The 23,407-nt window shown below is 38.7% G+C and overlaps 1 protein-coding gene across 6 annotated transcripts in view; it reads right to left on the reverse strand.

Annotated features, from left to right (window-relative positions):
* LOC128657365 (gastrula zinc finger protein XlCGF26.1-like) overlaps positions 1-22,958 on the reverse strand; it is a 103,722-nt gene extending 80,764 nt beyond the window's left edge. For 3 of the 6 annotated variants that reach the window (XM_053711688.1, XM_053711687.1, XM_053711683.1), the window contains exons 1-2: positions 17,052-21,859; positions 4,457-4,566 (exon numbers count right to left, since the gene is read on the reverse strand). In XM_053711688.1, the coding sequence (XP_053567663.1) occupies positions 4,457-4,508 (52 nt within the window). In that variant the 5' untranslated portion in view covers positions 4,509-4,566; positions 17,052-21,859. Of the gene's footprint in view, positions 1-4,456; positions 5,600-17,051; positions 21,860-22,932 lie in introns of those variants that run through there. The other 3 variants (XM_053711684.1, XM_053711686.1, XM_053711685.1) reach the window with 3 other exon arrangements.
* Positions 22,959-23,407: the final 449 nt, after the last annotated feature.

Consider the following 23,407-nt stretch of genomic DNA (forward strand, 5'->3'; position numbering starts at 1 on the left):
GCAAATACCCACAGTACAAACACCAGCCCCTGCTATATAATAGTACTAACAAGACGGTAAAGGGTTAATTTCAAATTATGTATTCAATTGCATGTAGCCCTTACCTCAACCTTTGGGTGAGATATATGCATGAATGTTAAAAATAGACTGCTATCTGGTCTTTAAATGGTCTAAAGCATGTAAAGAGACAAAGCGCACTACACTATAGTTAAACGAGGTTGACTTTTCGGCACACTCTGAAGTTAATCTGCTAAGTGATATAGTGTATGCTCTTGGGCTTCATAGTTGGCATAGGTGGGTTGCTCCTATAAAAGTGTGAATATAAATAAAAAGTTTTAAACACTGAATATTATGGTCCAATTAGCTTTCTCAATTATTGAGAAACCCCTCATTGTGTAGTATGCTGACAATGACAACTTATTTAGTGACATCACTAGCATTTTCCATATGTCTGCTGAGTGAAATAGTGCATGTTCTCAGACCTAATAGTTAGTACAAATGGGTTACTATTATATGGGTCTAAATATAAAGATTATTGCTAAAAGCATAGAAATATTGGCTAAGTAGCTTTCTCAGTTATCAACAGACCTCTAAGCATATATTAACAGTGTCAACTATTATGGTACCATAGTATATATAACATTTGTGAAACCAATATGGTAACTGGCTATACACACACAACATGTGGGAAACTTTTAGGGCAATTCATATTAGCATCAAAATGACAGGTAGACAGGTATATTGTATTTGTAAGCACATATGGGAGTAAGCATTTGAAATTCTAGAGATGGTTAACCCAGATATGACTATCCAGGTATTAAAATTTAAGTGGCATCTAGGAGAGGAAAAGCTGTAATTTGACCCTTCATATAATATGGTTGATCGGTAAATATGAGGAACATCAAAGTACGAAGTGAAAGAACATAGGAATAATATAGAGAACCTAACTGTGCCCGTCATGCAAGACATGTATTAGGCAAGTGACTGTAGCTAAAACGGAAGGTAACCAATTAAGCTCCTCAGGTTTAACATACATAACTAACAGTATAAAAACTAACAGAAAGGAAAAACAAAAAACTGAACCATATAAATAGAATAAGATTAAACAGATTGATAAGGACATAAAGTTGTTAGGCTACAATAGGACACTAGTGAGTCAGTTTTACACGTCTATGGTAGGATGTCCATTTTCACTCACAGTCTTTCTGAAATTTTTTTAACCTGGTTGAGAGATAGTGTAGAGACGTGGTAAACGGAAAGGAGGAATTCTTCACCCCACACCAGATCGCAAGGCTGGAGATTTTCTCTGGGCGATCTGTAATGGCCATCTGCTCGTAAATCCATTCATCATACGGGGCTCCGTAGGCAAAGCTGAATGTGCAATCAAATAAAGATGCTGTGGCACTAACTGGGATAGTCCTCTCACCTCAGGCTCCTGTACGACCACAAACACCTCAGACGCCATACCTTTATCAGGTGAGCGGTCAGATATTGTGTTTCCTGCGGTACAGTGAAACCAAGACCGTACCTGCTGAGCTTCATCCTGTGCTATCAAATGGTGGGTCAGGACATTCTGTAGGGGACTAGGATCGATAGCGTGGCTGCGGGTAGCTGCATTAGGCTAGCCATAAGCTCTAGAGGTTTGTACCGGATGCACTGACCTGCTTGCGGCACTCTGATATTCGCCGGGTATTTTCTGCGAGACCTTGTGCAGGGGCAAGTGTTGTTGAGTTTCCTCAGGAGATACTTTGCCAATAATAGATAAAAATGACAGGGTTAATTCACGTTCCAGCAAGGCCATGTTCCCTATCCTCCACAGCCATGTTCCCTATCCTCCACGTGGGAGAGAAGACAGCAGCTCCTGGCCAGTCTGATCATAAGTCGGTCCGATATCAGCTACTCTCTCCTCCTCGTAGTTTCCAAGGGGTTCCTGTCACCCTCTAAGGAATCAGGAATGCCTGTGATATAAATTTAAGATGGGCTGACGGTCAATTAAATAAAATTATAAGCAATTTCAGCGGAGCTAAAGTGAAGTGCGACCGTTCAGTTCCCAGGCTTGCTCCGCCCCCCCCCCATCAGTGTAATTTTTAAATCCATGACCCTATATCATGTTTAATTGTTGCCATCCTGCTGTGTCTGTTGCTCTCTTCAAAGCTTCTCTCTTATTTTAACCCTTTACAGGTGCTGTTTGCTGATACCCAGCACGATTACACTGGGTGCCACCATCTTGGAGCGTAGGTATTCTCGCACCCTGGGACAGAAGCAGTGCGCAGTCACAGAACAGTGATGTTGCCGGCTTTTTACCATCTGTACTGTGCAATTGGAGTTAGGGTGTATGACTAGCCTGCAACTTCATATTTTTTGCAGCCCCTGAATTGCTCTATTATTCATGTGGCTTTTTATACAAGTTATTTAACTTTTACACGGTGTATAAAAATCGCAAAATATAAAACCTCACACACTGTATTATGTGTGATAATCTGAAGCGCACGATACTGCTGTGAGAAAACTCCAATACGGCGTTGCCCTGTGTTAAAGGGACATATAACCAAGAATGTTTCTTTCATGATTTAGATAGTGCAAACAATTTGAAACAACTAGTTCTTCTATTATAAACTTTGCTTAATTGTCTAGATATCCTTTGTTGAAGAAGCAGCAATGCACTACAGGGAACTAGTTGAACACAACGGATAAGCCGGTAACATAAGGCACATAAGTGCAGCCACCAATCAGCAACTCCTAAGCCTATATAGGTATCCCATTCATAAAGGATACAAAGAGAACAAAACATATTAGATAATAGAAGTAAAATGGGAAGTTGTTTAAAATCTCATACTCTATCTGAATCATGAAAAAAAAAAAATGTTGGGTTTCATATCCCTTTAAAATGTAAAGCTACAGCATTCAGCACCTGTAAAGATGTGAAATCAAAGTAAAGCTCTAAATAACATGATAAGTAGTGACCCTTGTGCTGTAGTTGTGCCCAGTGGTTTTATGTCCCTTTAAAAGGACAGTCTAGTCAAAATTAAACTTTTCTGATTCAGATAGGGCATGCAATTTTAAACAACTTTCAAATTTACTTTTATCATCAAATGTGTTTTTGAAAGTTTTTCACAGTTAGACCGTACTAGTTCATGTGTGTCATATAGATAACATTGTGCTCACTCCCGTGGAGTTTTTTAGGAGTCTGCACTGGTTGGTTAAACTGCATGTCTGACAAAAGCACTAAGATAAGGGGGCAGTCTCCAGAGGCTTAGATACAAGGTAATCACAGAGGTAAAAGTATATTAATATAAACGTGTTGGTTATGCAAAACTGGGGAATGGGTAATAAAGGGATTATCTATTTTTTTAAACAATAAAAATTCTGGTGTAGACTGTCCCTTTAATGCTAAATAGTGATGTTCATTTATTGGTGCATATGAGATGAATCTGTAATGAGCTAAGTCTGACAGTAAAAAAAAAAAAAAAAGCAATGGGACCATAACAGTAGGAATTGGAAATGTCAATGGAACCCATGTAAAACCTGTGATGTATTGCTCCCTGTATACATTATAGTAACTGCACAGCTCTGTGCCTATAAACCTTATTAAACCCCTGATTTAGTGCTCCCTGTATGTGACCAACACCACATACATAGTAACTACACAGCTCTGTGCCTATAAACCTTATTAAACCCCTGATTTAGTGCTCCCTGTATGTGACCAACACCACCACATACACATTATAGTAACTACACAGCTCTGTGCCTATAAACCTTATTAAACCCCTGATTTAGTGCTCCCTGTATGTGACCAACACCACATACATAGTAACTACACAGCTCTGTGCCTATAAACCTTATTAAACCCCTGATTTAGTGCTCCCTGTATGTGACCAACAACACCACATACACATTATAGTAACTACACAGCTCTGTGCCTATAAACCTTATTAAACCCCTGATTTAGTGCTCCCTGGATGTGACCAACACCACATACATAGTAACTACACAGCTCTGTGCCTATAAACCTTATTAAACCCCTGATTTAGTGCTCCCTGTATGTGACCAACAACACCACATACACATTATAGTAACTACACAGCTCTGTGCCTATAAACCTTATTAAACCCCTGATTTAGTGCTCCCTGGATGTGACCAACAACACCATACACACATTATAGTAACTACACAGCTCTGTGCCTATAAACCTTATTAAACCCCTGATTTAGTGCTCCCTGGATGTGACCAACAACACCACATACACATTATTGTAACTACACAGTTCTGTGCCTATAAACCTTATTAAACCCCTGATTTAGTGCTCCCTGTATGTGACCAACAACACCACAACATACACATTATAGAAACTACAGCCTGAGCACACTACCAACTGATATGTACTTTTAATATTACTCTAAATATTATCCTATTCTGATGACAAAACCAGGTGACATGCACGTGACATCCTGCTTACCTCTGTGTGCATCAGGAAGCTCTGAGGTTTGGTTCTTGGTCTTGTCAGACATCGTCTTGTTATAATGTTTCTCCTTTACTGACAAACGTCAGGAAAAGCTACACCTGCATCTGAGCATCATACACAAACCAAGATATAACAATCAGTTGGTCATAAAGAGATTAAACTGAATAATACAACAATGGGCGGTGATTATCACAAAAAAAAAAATCAATACATAAAGTGTCTTAAGGACTGATCCCTTTCTTTTTTGAGCCATTTGACACGGTGTGCTGAAGAAGTTTCTAACCTTCTGCACATTTTAATGTTTAAATTCTAGTATTTTTTTCCTGCAAATTACCCACACAGATTATATGCAGTTTTTTTTCCTAACACACCGAGCATTTTTGGAAACAAATTTCCATTAATAACCAATATCATAAAGAAAAAAAAAAGACATTGTATATAACAAAGTTAGCTTTTCTATAATGTACAAGATGTACAGTAGCAGGAGAGTTGTTATTTCCTCTAGGACAGTGGATCTTTTTTATTATGGTGATAATACTCCATAAATGTGTTCCCATACAGTTGTATACAAGAATGCATGTGGATGGTAGTGTGTGGGGAAAAAAACTATGCTTTCCTGATAAGTTTCTTTCCGGGCAGGGAGAGTCCACAATTTCATTCCAATTACTAGTGGGATATTCAACTCCTGGCCAGCAGAAGGAGGCAAAGAGCACCCCAGCAGAGCTGTTAACTTTCACTTCCCTTACCCATAACCTCCAGTCATTCGGCTGAAGGAAAATGGAAAAAAGAAGATAACACAAGAGTATAGAGGTGCCTTCTGACCCTTACGCTTACCAGAGAAAACAACAAACAGGGCAGATGATTTCCGAAAATCTTTAGTTGCTTGAAGGTAAAATTTTAGAGCACGCACCACATCCAGGTTATACAACAGGCATTCCTTCTGAGGAGGAGGATTAGGACAAAAGGAAGGAACAACAATTTCCTGATTACTTGCGATCCGATACTATCTTACGAAGAAATCGGAGCTTAGTACAAAGGACCACCTTATCTGCATGAAAAATAAGGTAAGGGGAATCACACTGCAAGCAGAAGAAATAGCAAGAAGAAACAAAACCTTCCAAGATAACAATTTAATATCAACCGAATGCATCAAACGGAGCATGGAACAACAGGTTTAAACACAAGCCTGATTCTGACCAAAGCCTGAACAAAAGACTGAACATCTGGCAGATCTGCCAGACGTTTGTGCAAAAGAATTGTGCAGAAATCTGACCCTTCAGAGTGCCGACTGACAAACCCTTCTCCAGGCCCTTCTGAAGAAAAGACAAAATTTGGGGTACCCTTACCCTGCTCCAAGAGAAACCCTTCGATTCACACCAATAAAAAGGTATTTGTGTCATACCTTATGGTAAATCTTACGAGTAACAGGCTTACACCCCTGAAGCATGGTATCAATGACCTTCTAAGAGAAGTCACGTCTAGCCAAAATTAGGCGTTCAATCTCCAAGGAGTCAGCTTTAGAGAATCTAGGTTTGGGTGGAGGAAGGGACTCTGAAGTAGAAGGTCCCTCCTCAGAGCCTCCAAGGGGGAAGAGATATCATCTTTACCAGATTGGAGAACCAGATCCTGCGAGGCCAGACAGGAGCTATTAGAATCACAGACGCTCTCTCCTTTTTGATACGAGCAATGACTCGTGGAAGGAGAGCAAACGGAAGAAACAGGTATGCCAGACCAAAGATCCAAGGCACCACCAGAGCGTCGATTAGAGCGGCTTAAGTATCTCTTGATCTTGAACCGTACTTTGGAAGCTTGGCATTTCGGCGCGACACCATCAGATCCAATTCCGGAACCCCCCACCTGAGAGTTATCATTGAGAATACTTCCGGATGGAGAGCCCACTCCCCGGGATGAAAGGTCTGCCTGCTCAGGAAATCCGCTTCCCAGTTGTCCGCCCCTGGGATGTGGATGGCAGATAGGAGACAATCATGAGATTCCGCCCACTGGTATGCCACCGAGGTGATGTTGTTCGATTGGAATCTGATAAACGGGACCAAAGCTAGTTGAGGCCAGGCTGTTAATGCATTGAAGATCACTCTCAATTCTAGAATGTTTATGGGAAGAGAAGACTCCTCTCATGTCCAAAGACCCTGAGCTTTTAAGAAGCCCCAAACTGCTCCCCAGCCTGACAGGCTGGTGTCCGTGGTCCTGCAAAATCTACCACGAAATAGAGTCTTTTGTTAGGGGATCCAGAGCTATCCTCTGCAAGAGATCCGATTGGACTCCGTTCAATTGACTGAGCATACAGAGCTGTAGGGGGTCTCAAATGGAACCAAGCAAAATGAATGATGTCCATGTAAGCAACCATCAAATCAATTACTTCCATGCACTGAGCCACTGACGGACGGACAGAGGCCTGAAGTGAAAGGCAAGAAGTTTGGATTTTCTGACATCTGTCAGAAAAATCTTCATGAATAGAGAATCTATAATTGTTCCCAAGAAACACACCTTGTTATTTGGTACTAGGGAACTCTTCTCCACATTCACTTTCCACCTGTGGGAACAAAGAATAGACAACAACATCTCGGTATGAGATTTTGCTAGCTGAAAAGATGGCACTTGAACCAAGATGTTGTTCAGGTAAGGCGCCACCGCTATCCCCCGAGATCTGACCACCGCCAAAAGGGCCCTTAGAACCTTTGTAAAGATTCGAGGAGCCGTAGCAAGGCCAAAGAAAAGGGCAACAAACTGGAAATGTTTGTCCAGAAACGCAAACCGCAGTAATTGGTGATGTTCCTTGTGAATGGGAACATGAAGATATGCGTCCTTCAGATCTATGGTAGTCATGAACTGACCCTCCTGAATCAAGGGCAGAATGGAACGAATAGTTTCCATTTTGAAAAACGGAGCATTGAGGAATTTGTTGAGACATTTTTCCATAATGAAAGAAAAGATCCCCACAGTAATAAAAAAAAAAATGTAATTTTTTTATATATAAATAAGTAGACCGAGTCTAATAGGCAATAAACTAAGGCAAACAAGGGAAGAAGTTTGACAACCGATAAAAATGAACTTTTATTATCACAACTCTGCACCTCTATATCCTCAGACCAGGAGACGATCCCACTAGTAAGACCAGAACTCCCCTCACAGATGCAGATGAAAGTAAAGAGACTATCTATATCGTCAGCACACAGTCTAATAATAATATGCCCAGAGAAGATTATTACTTCGTATTACGAATCAGAGCCTTGGCTGCTTCCCGCTATTTAAGTCCCTTAGCTCTGCTCTCCGAGCCGATATGAAAAAGGCAGAAGCAGAAGAGCGTAGGCCACGTGAGCGCAACAAAAAAAGACTGCGCCACAAGATAAAAGCGTGCAGTATTGAGTGCAACAGAAATAAAATGCCCCAATGTATGTCTACCAGTAAAGAACTACATAATAGGCCAAATAAATAAGTACAGTGCTTATTATAACACAAAACACCTTGCGCCACTCTCAACCCAAGCCTCACTTAAGGGGACATCTGCAGACCAAGATTTTAACCACAGAGCTCTGCGAGCTAGAACTGCAAGGCTTGAAATCTTGGCTCCCAGTCTAACCACTTGCATGCTGGCATCACAGATAAAAGTATTAGCCAGCTTTAGAGCCTTGATCCTATCCTGGATATCCTCTATAGTAGTCTCTTCTGAAATCAGGTCAGACAAGGCATCACACCAATAAGATGCTGCACCCGCAACAATACTTGCCACTGGTTGCCATTGTAACCCCTAATGAATGTACATCTTTCTTAAAGGGACAGTCTAGTCAAAACTAAACTTTCATGATTCAGATAGTGCATGCAATTTTAAACAACTTTCCAATTTACTTTTATCATCAAATTTGCTTTGTTCCCTTGGTGGTATTTTTGAAAAGCTAAACCTAGCTAGGCTCAAACTGATTTCTAAACAGTTGAAAACCGCCTCCTAGCTCAGAGCATTTTGAAAGTTTTTCACAGTTAGACTGTGCTAGTTCACATGTGTCATATAGATAACATTGTGCTCACTCCCGTGAAGTTATTTAGGAGTCTTCACTGATTGACTACACTGCATGTCTGTCAAAGGCACTTAGATAAGGAGGCTGTCTGCAAAGGCTTAGATACATGGTAATCACAGAGGTAAAAAGTATATTAATGTAATAGTGTTGGTTATGCAAAAATGGGGAATGGGTAATAAAGGGATTATCTATCTTTTTAAATAAGAAAAATTTTGGTGTAGACTGTCCCTTTAAGTAAGCCTCCAACTTCTTATACATGGGATCCTTGAAGGAAGAACTATCCTCAATAGGTATAGTGGTTCTCTTGGCCAGTGAAGAGATAGTTCCCTCTACCTTAGGTACAGTGCGCCACAAGTCAACAACAGGAAACATTTTCTTGAAAACAGGGGATGGGGAAAAGGGAATTCCTGAGCAATAATTTCCGTCATATGGTCTGGAACTGGAAAAACTTCTACAGATGAAGAAATGACATTACACCTGGCAAAAGTAGAGTCGGAGACTTCAAAAGTAGCAAGGACCTCCTTTAAAAGTAACTGAAGGTGCTCCAGCTTAAATCTAAAATTAACTTCCTCTGGATCTGCTGTTTAATCCCTTATGTCCCACAGTGTCTACATAGTTGCCCTTGAATAAATCCCTACATAAAGGGATATATATATGTCCAATAAATCCCCCAGGGATTCATTTTGATACATTATATATATATATATATATATATATATATATATATATATATATATATATATATATATATATATATATATATATATATATATATATATATATGTCTCCAATAAAATCCACAGGGAATTAATGTTTATGTTCCATACTTCCACAGAGGAACTCCTAGAAGTGCTGTCCTTCAAACCTAGAAGGCAAAAGCACTTACCTGTGGATCCGGCTACAGGGCAGGAACAGCTTCTTAGGTGTGACAGATTCACCAACATCTGTCAGGGACCTGTAGAAAAAGAAAAAACAGAGTAACCAACCCTGGTTTTCTATAAAGGGTTAGCACTGATGTTAGAAGTTAAGCAAAGACCACCTCACCGTCTTCTAACTGCTAAAAGCCACCATTACTCTTACTAAAGAGATTTACATGGACACAGCATAGCCCCAAAAATTGCTTGCAGGGAAAAGTACCCATTAAAGGATTAAATATCTTCACACACTATCTTCGCACATCCCCCGATAATAGAGGCAAAGAATGACTGGGGATTATGGGTAAGGGAAGTGACACTTAACAGCTCTGCTGGGGTGTTCTTTGCCTCCTCCTGCTGGCAAGGAGTTGAAGTTTGAAATCGTGGACTCTCCATGCCATAGGAAAGAAAAAAACAACTAACTAAACATGAAAGTTTTATTTGGACTTTACTGTCCCTTTAAAGGGACAGTAAAGACCAAATAAAACTTTCATGATTCAGATTGGAAAGTTGTTTAAAATTACATGTCCTATTTACTTTTTTTCATCAAATTTGCTTTGTTCTCTTGGGGTTTTTTGTTTTGTTGGGTAGGCTTATAGGTTGATTTCTAAGACTCTGTATTCTACCTCATCTCACAGTCTGGCTGTGAATCCCTAATAACATGTACTGTTTGTTCATGTGCGCCATATAGCTAACATTCACCTAGATTACGAGTTTTGCATTATGGCTTTTAACGCTGAAAAAAATGGCAATTTCAACGTAAAAGCAGTTACACAGCTATTGCGAGTCGTGTTGGTATAGCTATACCGCAAGCATTTTAGCCTGTAACGCAACGTCCATCATGCACTCAAAAAAACAACGTTTTTGCGTGGGATTTTCATAGAGCCGGTATTACAGGTTGTACGGTGAGGCTAAAATGCTTGCGTTACAGCCTTTACCGACACGATCCATACCGCCATCTGAGAGCAGTAGTTATGAGTTTTGCACCACAAAAATGTTTCACAAAACTCATAACTAAACTTTACAAAGTACACAAACTATATATGTAAAGAAAAAAGGTTTAGGGTTTAATGAGCACTCTTTCCTAGTCTAAGTAGTAAGGAATTAAAAAATAACTTTTAATAATTAAATGTAAAAATGAGGAACCAACCTCTATACACAGTTAGAGAGATATATTACTGGCACTAGTCTAAGTAGTATTAAGGAAATAATGGAATAGTGCTATTCAACACAATTCGGTGCTACCCCCCAAAATAATATATAGAAAAAGTGGGGGTTTGATATTAGCACTCTTTACTATAGTGAATTAAAAGTATAATACTTTATTAATTAAATTAAAAAATGATTATCTGATACTTAACATTGTATAGCTACCAACCATCCACTCACTCACTATACCATGTTAAAGGGACATTAAATCCAAAATATTTCTTTCATTTTTCAGGTAGAGAATAAAATTTTAAACAATATTCACTTTTACTTCTATTATCTAATTTGCTTCATTCTTTAGATATCCTTTGTTAAATAAATAAAAATAGACATTGGTGGGCCAATCACACAAGGCATCTATGTGCAGCGACCAATCAGCAGCTACTGAGCCTATCTAGATATGCTTTTCAGCAAAGAATATCAAGAGAATGAAGCAAATCAGATAATAGAAGTAAATTAGGAAGTTGTTTAAAATTGCATGCTCTATCTAAATCACGAAATAATTTTTTTGGGTTTAATGTCCCTTTAAGTATCAGATAATCAGTTACATGCAATTTTATCTTTACGGAATGAACCTCCCACTGTGGACAGTATGGGGGATACCACCATTCCTGAAATCTGAATTCTATACTAGATGAATTTCTATACCGATTTATTATTCAATTTGCACATCTATAATTTTGATTTATGAGTAGTGTGGTTGAGACCTGATATAATTATTCTAGGGTCTTGTACACACATGCCATTTTTAAAAAAGAGGGTGTGCATTGATTACACTGTTATCATGATCGCTATATAATGATCCATTCCCAATGCCACCCACTATTGACATCATAATTGAAGCTAGTGTATATATGAGCTTAGTATGGTACACTTTGTACAGTGTGTAATGACAATAACAGGTTAAAGAATGTTCTATACTGCAGTATCAGTGTACAGCGAGGGTTAATGTAAATAATCACTGTGTACAGCGTGTAATGACAATAACAAGTTACATGTGTGATATGAGGGTTCTCGGTCAGTAACAGAATGTTCCATACTGCAGTATCACTGTGTGCAGCAAGGGTTAGTGTAAACAATCACTGTGTACAGTGTGCAATGACAATAATAAGTTACATGTGTGATATGAGGGTTCTCTGTCAGTAACATAATGTTCTATACTGCAGTATTACTGTGTGCTGCAAGGGTTAGCGTAAACAATCACTGTGTAAAGTGCGTAATGACAACAACAAGTTAAATGTGTGATATGAGGGTTCTCTGTCAGTAACAGAATGTTCTATACTGCAGTATTACTGTGTTAAGCGAGGGTCAGTGTAAACAATCACTGTGTATACTGTGTAATGACAATTACAAGTTACATGTGTGATATGAGGGTTCTCTGTCAGTAACAGAATGTTCTATTCTGCAGTATTACTGTGTGCAGCGAGGGTTAGTGTAAACAATCACTGTGTACACTGTGTAATGACAATAAAAAGTTGTGATATGAGGGTTCTCTGTCAGTAACAGAATGTTCTATACTGCAGTATTTCTGTGTGCACTGCAATTGATTGCCTCCAATTGCAACGAATGCCCAAATAAGTGTAATACTCAGGAGCACATACAGTACTACTAACCCAGATCTTACTGTTTCACTAGTGTTATACACTAATCCTGCCAGAGTCTGTTTACACACTATGTCTTCTGTTATGTGATGTCATAATCTGTCCACCAATCGTGATGCACAGAATCAGCACACGCCCACGTATAATGTTTTCATTTTCATGTGGCTCTCTGTACATATAATATCAAATATATATTTTGTTATGCAGCATCTAGCAGATCCCAGTGTATCGCAATATTACATTATGGAAAATATATATTTTTCTAGTGCATTGGCATTTATGTTATAGCCGTATCGCACTTTAGAAATTACACCATACATGGTGCTTCATTTAGACTTTGAATTGAAAAAGGCCACTACTTGGGCCGAAACTAGTTTGTGTATTCTATTAGTGATATTGCATGTTTTTTTACCCCTGGCACCTGATGCCGACGACTGCAGCTATCGGCCAGGAAACAGGGGGGTAACAGGGGGTGAATAAATGCGCTTTTTATCTCACTTGATTATTACTTTGGTTGGTGGGGTTTCATTTATTATATAGAGGTTGTTTCCTCATTTTTACATTTAATTATTAAAAGTTATTTTTTAATTCCTTACTACTTAGACTAGGAAAGAGTGCTCATTAAACCCTAAACCTTTTTTTCTTTACTTATATTGTTAAATCCTTTTTTATGGGGTACCACCGGACTGTTACGTTTAGCCAAGTCTTTTTTCCAGGGTCATTGGGTCCTAGTGCCAGTACCATTTTCATATTATTAAATAAAGTACACTAACACCCATAAACTACCTATTAACCCCTAAACCGCCATCCTCCTGCATTGCAAACACTATATTAAAGCTAGTAACCCCTAATCTGCCGCCCACCCACGTCGCGACTATTAAATATATTTATTAACCCCTATTCCGCCGCTCCCCGACATCACCGCCACTATAATAAAGCTATTAACCCCTATTCCGCCGCTCCCCGAAATCACCACCACTAAATAAACCTATTAACCCCATAACCTCCGGCCCCCCACATCTCCGCCACTAAATAAAGCTATTAACCCCTAAACCTAACACCCCCTAACTTTAAATTAAAATCACAATATAACTATATTTAAATAAATAAAAACTTACCTGTGAAATAAAAATAAACCTAACAAACTATAAATTAACCTAACATTACTATTCTAATAAAATAAAAAATACTACCAATTAAAAATACTAAATTGCAAATTTAAAAAAACCAAACACTATAAAAAAAATAAAAAAATCTAAAATTACAAAAAATAATACACTAAATTACGAAAAATAAAAAACACTAAGCTTACAAAAAATAAAAAACGAAATTATCGAAAATAAAAACAATTACACCTAATCTAATAGCCCTATGAAAAAAAAAAGCCCCCCCAAAATAAAAACACCGCTAGCCTACAATAAACAGCCAATAGGATTTTAGTAGCTCTCATCCTATTGGCTGTTTTGAACAGCCAATAGGATTTTAGAAGCTCTCCTCCTACTGGCTAATTTGAATTTGAAGAATCAAATCAACCAATAGGAATGCAAGGTACGCCATTTTGAAACGGCTACCTTGCATTGAAGCTTCAGTGTATGGCGGGGACCGCATGAAGAGGACGCTCCGCGCTGGATGTCTTCCCCGCTCTGCCGGGATGAAGATAGAAGGCGCCCCCGCGATGGATGAAGATGTCGCCGCCTGGAACAAGACTTCTGCAACCGTAAGTAGATATTCTGGGGTTAGTGTTAGGTATTTTTCTTTTTTAGGGCTTTTGAAAAAGAGCTAAATGACCCTTTAAGGACAATGAAAAAAAGAGCTGAATGCCCTTTTAAGGGCAATAGGTAGCTTAGGGTTTTTTTAGAGTTAGGTTTTTTTATTTTGGGGTGTTGGTTGGGTGTTGGGTTTTACTGTTGGGGGACTTTGTATTTTTTTACAGGTAAAAGTGCTGTTTAACTTAGGGCAATGTCCTACAAAAGGCATATTTAAGGGCTATTGGTAGTTTATTGTAGGCTAGGGAGTGTTTTTATTTTGGGGGGGCTTTTTTATTTTTATAGGGCTATTAGATTAGGTGTAATTGTTTTTTATTTTTGATAATTTTGTTTATTATTTTTGTAAGCTTAGTGTTTTTTATTTTTCGTAATTTTAGATTTTTTTGTAGTGTTTTTTTTAATTTGTAATTTGGTATTTTTAATTGGTTGTATTTTTTATTTTATTAGAATAGTAAGGTTAGGTTAATTTATAGTTTAATGTTAGATTTATTTTTATTTCACAGGTAGGTTTTTATTTAAATATAGTTATATTGTAATTTTAATTTAAAGTTAGGGGGTGTTAGGTTTAGGGGTTAATAGTTTAATTTAGTGTTTTGTGTTGTGGGGGGGCGGTGGTTTAGGGGTTAATAGGTTTATTTAGTGGGAAGCCAGCAGTTTAGGGGTTAATAGGTTTATTTAGTGGGGGGTGGGGGCCGGAGGTTTAGGGGTTAATAAGTTTTCTATAGTGGCGGTGATGTCGGGGATCAGCGGATTAGGGGGTTAATAACTTTTATTGATGTTGGGAGCGGCAGATTAGGGGTTAATAACTTTATTTAGGTGTCGGCGATATCGGGGACGGTGGATTAGGGGTAGACTTGGGGTTTATGTTAGGGTGTTAGGTTTAAACTTAACTTTTTTCCCCCCATAGACATCAATGGGGTGGCGTTACTGAGATTTTTCATTCCGCACTTGAGGTGTTAAAAAAAAAACTAACACCTTCTCCCCATTGATGTCTATGGGGGAAAGTGTGCACAAGCACGTCAAAGCAGCCCTTGGATTGTGTGCAGTATGGAGCTTTACGCCATCATATCGAACGCACAAGGAGGCTTTTCCGTAACTCGTAATGGCATCGCTATGGAGGGTGAAATAACGTAACTTTTTTGGCTTTAGTTTCGCACCCTGTTTAGCGCAAAACTCGTAATCTAGGTGATTGTGCGCACTCCAGTAGAGTTACTTAAGAATCAGCACTAATTGCCTAAAATACAAGTCTATCAAAAGAACTGAAATAAGGGGACAGTCTGCAGAAGCTTAGATACAAGGTAATCACAGAGGTAAAAAGTGTATTAATATAACAGTGTTGGTTATGCAAAACTGGGGAATAGTAAATAAAAGGATTATCTATCTTTTTAAATCATAAAAAATTTAGTGTTAACCGATCATTTAATTATTTACCATCATCCTCTGAAGAACGTCAGGCTTTATGGTTACTTTTGCAGTACATTGTCTAATTATTAAGGGCATATGCAACCTCGGTAGGCTCAGAGCAGCAAAGCACTACTGGGAGCTAGCTGCTGATTGGTGGCTGCACATACAGTATATGCCTCTTCTCATTGGCTTACTTGATGTGTTCAGCTAGCTCCCAGTACGGGGTTGCTGCTCCTTCAATTAAGGGATACCAAGAGAACAAAGCAAATTTGGAAAGGTTTTTAAAATTGTATGCTCTAACTGAATTATGAAAGAAAAGCTTTGGTTTTCATGTTCTTTTAAAGGGACATTAAACCCAAATTGTTTTCTTTCAGGATTCAGAGAGAAAATACAATTTTAAACAACTTTCCAATTTACTTCTATTAACAAAGTTGCTTCATTCTCTTGATATCCTTTGTTAAAGGAGCAACAATGCACTGCTGGATGCTAGCTGAACAAATTTAGTCAGCCAATCACAAATGTAGTCACCATCTAGCTCCCAGTAGTGTAGGATATGTACATATTCTTTTTAAACAATGGATACCAAGAGAACAAAATACATTTGAAAATAGAAGTGAATTTGAAAGTGTTTTATAATAACATTCTCTATATGAATCATGCAAGTTTCATTTTGACTTTGCTATAACTTTTAGCACTACACTGCAGAACAAAACTATAGGCTGATGTACTACAGGAGACATTGGTGCCAATGTGTATAAAACATTTTGAATTAAGCTTTATGTATTGAATAATGTATTTATCCATAACCACAGTCACCAATGTCTTCTACACCCCCTGTATTTGTCTCACCCACACACCTTCTCGCCAGTACTTTATATACAGACACAACATTATAGAGAGATTGGGGCATATTTATCAAGCTCCATATGGAGCTTGATGCCCCGTGTTTCTGGTGAGCCTGCAGGCTCGCCAGAAACAGCAGTTATGAAGCAGCGGTCACAAAGACCGCTGTTCCATAACCTGTCCGCCTGCTCTGAGCCGGAAATCAACCCGATAGAGTACGATCTGGTTGATTGACACCCCCTGCTGGCGGCCCATTGGCTGCGAGTCTGCAGGGGCGGCGTTGCACCAGCATGCTGAATACGGAATATTGCTCGCCGTATTCAGCACAGTGTCGGATCAGGTCCGCCAGACCATGATAACTAGAGGCCATTCTCTCTGCCTCACATACACCACCTCTTCTATAGCACCTTACATAGAGATATACAGTACTATGGAGAGATGCCATATGTCTCGATAGCACACCACCAGCACTTTATATGTACACATTTAAAGCTTTACAACAGGTGCCCAGTACCTTATATACAGGTAGATAATATTATAGATTAGTTCCCTCTGCCTCACACACACAGCTACCTCCCCCAGCACCTTATATACAGATATATATTAGAGTGGTTCCCTCTTCCACACACACAGCCCCTTCCTAGTACCTTATATACAGACATAATTTTATAAAGAGCTATTCACTAAAGGGGGCGCTCAAAAAGTGGTAAAATCAAAAAACTAAAATATATGAAATGCAACGATAGAATAGCAAAATGTATATAAACCCAATCTAGGCAAAAACAGTAAATTCTTAAATACTGTAGTGAAATTTCACTTGCAATTGTAATCAGTAGAAAAAGTCCTTTATAAATTCTTTCCAAGGTAATGGTTGCTGGGGCGGCTGCCTCCTCCTCACCGGAAGGTCCAGGTAGCACTAGATAAAATAAAACAGAATAGAGGGGCGCCTCATGTGTAGTATCATCTATTAAGCAACATATCTGAAGCCAAATGGGTACTCACAGATTTGGAAAGCACATTTATGTGCTGGTAGGGGCAGGCTGTAGATTTATATAGGTGTAACAGCTCACCACTGGAAGGCACTCTTGGCGTAAGTTAAAGGTGCTACAAGGGAGACAAGAAATACGGGCACCACATGTGCAGACTATTAATGGTGCGACAAAAACAAATTCCTTGATATGGAGGGTACTCACATATTCCCAGAGCACACCAATGTGCTTGTAGAAGCAGGCTGCAGATTGGAGCAGGTGTGGCAGCTCACCCAAACTAGAGGTATCTTGATAGTGGTAATGTTGTTGAATGATAGTCCCAGTGTATTCTCTCAGGTGCTGAGCTGGTCTCTCATAGGTAGACAAAGGCAGATAGTGGGTAGAAAAAATCCACTCACAGGATATAAAATGTATCCAAATTTATTAAAAGAAGCATAAAAGTTTAAAAACAACAGCACAATGGTTGCTGATATAAGTGGATAATAAGGTGTCCTGTGAACACCCAATAATGCAACACGTTTCACGGTTCACAGACCGTTTCATCAGGCATGAAAAATAATAATAAATAATGCTACCCAACACTGCCTTATATACCTCACTAACAAACAGAACAAACCACCTCCCTTTAGTGGAGATTAATTAATATGGTACACCTGTATGGGTAAGTCCAAATCACTGACATAAAGGTGGAATGTTACTCTTATCTCTATATAAAATAGCCTGTGTTTGCATTTACTGATATATTCTCTGTGGTACAATCATCTTACAAAAAACACTTCATACACTGTTTATTAATATAAACTCCCAACTGATTGGCGTGTATGTTGGTAACCTTGCTGGGATAGGTGTTCACTCCCCCCCACCCCTTTTGTTTATACACATTTCAAAGGTGGTTTAACCCTTCCATGTTTTTTTTGGGAATTTTATAAAGAGGTTGTCTCTGACTCACACACACAGAAACATTCCCAGTCCCTTATACACAAATATATAATAATATAGAGAGGTTCTCTCTCATTCACAAACTCAACCCTCTCCCCAGTAACTTATATACAGCTAACTAGAAATTAACAACCAAATATAAGCAATTTCTATATCTTTGCCTATATCCCTGGTTAATACTTACCAGTAATGAACCCCTCCCCAAGGGGTATGGACAGAACTACCACTCCTTGATTTACCTATAAAGCTAATCCTCAGGCACCTCCCTTTTCTCTTCCTAGCGATGTCCAGTCAAAAAGGTGAACTAACAAAAAGTATTAGCCAGGGATATATTAGGTTGTTAATTTCTAGTAATCTTGGCCTTCCCTGGTAATACCAGTGAAAAGAGTATAAAACAATACACAATAAAATGAATTTGATAAATTTAGTAATCTATCACATTTCCTTATCAACTACAGTAAATCAGAAATATTAAATTTGTTCATGAAACCGTCAGACTTCACAAATTTACAGCACATATGCCCGCTCAAGCTCCAAACCTCACGCCTGAAATACTTGGGGGTAGTGATGTCCCCAGATTATCAGCAACTATTCTCTCTAAATTATACCCCCCCTACTTAAATCAATACAACACTCCTCAGTGAGGAGAGATAAACCCCTATCCTGGTGGGGGAGGTTACAATCAGTCAAAATGTCAGTTCCTCCTAAAATCTTATATGTCCTGCAAGCTATGCCTCTAGCATTACCCAAATCCTTTCTCCTCCTACTGCAAAAATCGATAAACACCTTTATTTGGGGCAAGACCCGACCCCACATCAATAAAAACACAATGTATAGAACCCTACAAAATGGAGGCCTAGGCCTGCCGAATATCCACTTATATTACCACGCAACAATTATACAGAAAATAATAGATTGGCACTGCAGAGCAAATTTAAAAGCTTGGGTAGCACTAGACTCCCACCTACTCAGATTCCCCCACACCAGGATCTCTCTGTTGGCTCCCAAAGCACAAGTGCACACTTCCATGTGCTTCCTCCCCCATATATAGGCATGTCTTTAGTACTTGGGACCACCTGCTCAAAACAAATCCAACCCTCTCCACTCCATTTTCCCCACTCACACCGGTGTTACCGAATATTGAATTTATGGGAGGATACGAGACACATAAAAAGGAACACATAGTACATGAACTTTCAGATTCAATTCCCATTGCGCAGCTAATAGATCAAGGCAAATTGAAGAATTGAACTGACATGCAGCACACTCTATTTGGCTCTTTCTCAACCTGGCTTAAATACTCTCAACTCCATCACTTTATCTATCTACACATCGCCACACAGGCGGGAACTACTTAGACCTCCTACCCCCCTGGAGCAGATCTGCCTTTCAGGTACGAATGCTAAGAACTCTCTCTCTCAATAGCGAAACCCTTGCTACACAATACACAATCCCTATCCCCCCTTCCTACACCACTCAATGGCATGGGCACCAATTTAGATGCCAAGCAGTGGCTAAAATGTATTCAAAACGCATGCAAATCCTCTACCTCACCCAAAATCCTTGAACTCAACTTCAAGGTTATACTACGTTGGTATCTCACCCAAATCGGGCTTAAAAATATATACCCAACCTCCTCAGCATACTGTTGGAGAGGATGTAACATACAAGGAAACATGACCCATATGTGATGGCAATATAGCAAACTAACCGCTTCCTGGAAGGGCGTTGAAAAATAAATCCACATTCTTCAATGACATGAAATTTTAATGGGAGTCATTTTATTCTCTATCCAGAACCCCAAACACCAATGATCACCCACAGGCCATTCCACCCATTACATCAGCTACATAGAACATGAATGCAGGCAATAGACCTTATTGTTAAAATATAACACTCCCGACCTTGCTGGCTCGTCTAAACCCATATTTTGAGCAGCTCTGTCTGTGAAACTTCCCTTTCTTTTCTTCCTTTTCTTTTTCCTCCAAGTTATTCTCTTACCTTTCCTTTTTAATTTAGATAACCTTAATGAACATAACAAATGGTTGTGATAGCAGTGCTATAGTTATATTGAGCATTTAAAAAAGCCGCTTGCACACACCAATATAAAGAGTTCCCTCTGCCTCACATACACATAGCCACTTCCCCAGTACCTTATTTACAGAAATATTATTATAAAAAGGTGCCATCTCCCTCTTGCACACAACAATATAAAAAAATCCCTCTGCCTCACATACACATAACCCCCTCCCCAGTACCTTATATACAGATATACATTATTATAAAAAGATGCCCTCTGCCTCTTGCACACACTAATATAAAGACTTCCCTTTGCCTCACATACACATAACCCCCTCCCCAGTACCATATATACAAATATATATCATAAAAAGGTTCTCTCTGACTCTTGCACACACCAATATAAAGAGTTCCACCTGCCTAACATACACACAGCCCCCTAGCCAGTACTTTATATATATACAGGCGTACCTCTGAGATATTGCAGGTTCAGTTCCAGACCACCGCAATAAAGTGAATATAACAATAAAGTGAGTTACACAATTTTTTTTTGTTTCCCAGTGCATATGAAAGTTATAGTTACACTATACTGTAGTCTATTAAGTGTGCAAAAGCCTTATGTCTAAAAAAAAACAATGTAAATACCTTAATAAAAAAATACTATATTGCTAAAAAATGTTAACCATTATGCCCGTACAACTGTATTGAATGTACTTTATTGAATTTATTATTTCGGAAGGGGGCTTACTGGGGTGCGTGGGGGCCCCTGGGAGCTGACTTTTTAATACAGAGGTTGTTGGGATGATGGAATCTGGTTGTGATGTAGGTTCCCTCCCTGGGTCTAACGGCCGGGGTCTAGGGCGGGACTCTAGCAAAATTCTTCCAGGAGTGATAAAGCATGTATTAGGTGGGAGAAAACATTTTAAGTTCTGCTACTTCTTTTGTGGGAAATAATTCATCAATGTACAAATTTAAAGTGGTAAATAATGCTCAAACCTGGTGGACCAAGTAATTGGAGTGTCACATGAAATCACAACATAGATGCAAATAAATACAAAAAGACCCCTTCCCAAAATCCACAGATAGAGATGAAACTCTTCAAGACAGCTAGGAATGTATTATTTACATAGTTATAGAGGGCTAGTGTTTTAGGTGTGTTCAGCTAGGGCGCATGCAGCATTCTGTCCAAGTTCATCCTGCCATATCTGCGTTACCTTTTAAAGCTGTAATTTTTCTTTTCTGTGTGTTTATATCTTTAAAGTGTTTTATATTGACCCCTAGAAATGATTTGCATCAACTTTTGTGGTCCATGAGAGGCCGTTATTACAGTATTAGGGGAAATAAATGTAAAAATGAGGAATAATTCCAATTGTGTAACCTAAACTAGATATGATGTTAATGTATGAAAAAGTATAGCTTTCATGATGTCATGTAAATATTACCAATCCTCAATAAAAATTTAAATTAAAAAAAAAAAAATGTTAACCATTACCTAAGCCTTCAGCAAATCATAATCTTTTCGCTTTATTGTGGTGGTGTGAATATACTGTATTGTATATATACATGTATTCATGTGTATTTATGTGTTTACATCTGTATATATGTTGTAAAAATGGCTCCTATAGACTCCTTCAATTTGTAAAAAGAGCATTATCTACGAAGCGCAATAAAGCAAAGTGAAATAAAACGAGGTATGCCTGTGTGTATATGTATATGTATATATATATATATATATATATATATATATATATATATATATATATATATATATATATATATAAGCAAAAGGAGTAAAGTGAAGCACTCACTGGACTTCGGATAACTGTGTAAAAAATTGTTTATTTGTGACGTTTCGGGACCTCAAACGTCCCTTCCTCTGACAGTTGTCAGAAGGGACGTTTGAGGTCCCGAAACGTCATGAATAAAAAATTGTTACACAGATATCCTAAGTCCAGTGAGTGCTTCACTTTACTCCTTTTGCTTATATACAGGGGCGCGTATATGTGCCCTGTCCCCCTCAGCTTGATAAATCGCCCCCATAACCCCTCCCCAGTACCTTATATAAATATTTATATTTATATTATTCTGCCTCTAGCACACACACACCAACATAAAGAATTCCCTCTGCCTCACATGTACATAACCCCCTCCCCAGTACCTTATATACAGATATATATTATAAAAAGGTTCTGACTCTTGCACACACCAATATAGAGTTGCCTCTGCCTCACATACACGACTCCCTCCCTAGTACCTTATATTCAGAAAAATATTTTTTTTTTAAAAAGAGACCTCTGCCTCTTGCACACACCAATATAAAGAGTTCCCTTTGCCTCACATACACATACTCCCACTCCCCAGTAACGTATATACAGATATATATTACTATAAAAAGGTGCCCTCTGCCTCTTGCACAAACCAATATAAAGAATTCCCTCGCTAGTACCTAATATACATATATACAGTATATTATTTTTAAAAAGGTGCCCTCAGCCTCTTGCACACACCAAAATAGAAAATAGAGTTCCCTCTGCCTCAACCCGCCTGAAGTTGCCTCACATATACATAGTCCCCTCATCAGTACTGTTTACACAGATATGTATTATTATATAAGTATATAGGGGATTCCTCTGGCTCGTTCACACACAGCCCCTTCCTCAATATATTATATATGTATAATATAAAGACGATACTCTTTACACACACTGCAGTACCTTATATAGAACTAATTTGACACACACGAGCTTTTAGTTACCTAAATAAAACTGCGGCAGCTTGTTCCTAATAAGCTAAAGGACCCGTGTTTACTCTGCATAGATTTTTCCCCCCGTTGGTCGCAGTAGTCATGTGACTAATGACGTCATGAGTCCGTTAGCTGCCTGGGAATTAGTTGCTACCGTCTGAGCGCTCAAAGATAAACATGAACAAAGTCCCATTTATATACTGATAAATAAATGTATATATTGTATTAAAGAAGGTCTGTGTGTGTAAGATACTCTGTGTGTGTGTTTACGAGGCAGCAGGAACTGGCGTGTATGTGTGTCAGAGGGAAACTTGGGATGGGGCTGTATGTGTAATAGAGAGGGTGCCTCTCAATAATGTTAGGTAAAATCTGAGTTTAGCTTCTATCAGATTTTACCTAATGTTTATCTATCATCTATCTATCTATGGTACTGAAGCCTGTGTGAGACAGGGAACCTCTTTATAATATATGTATATAAGGAACTGGG

This window comes from Bombina bombina, chromosome 4 (assembly GCF_027579735.1).
Source record: "Bombina bombina isolate aBomBom1 chromosome 4, aBomBom1.pri, whole genome shotgun sequence".
In the NCBI taxonomy this organism is placed as follows: Eukaryota; Metazoa; Chordata; class Amphibia; order Anura; family Bombinatoridae; genus Bombina; species Bombina bombina.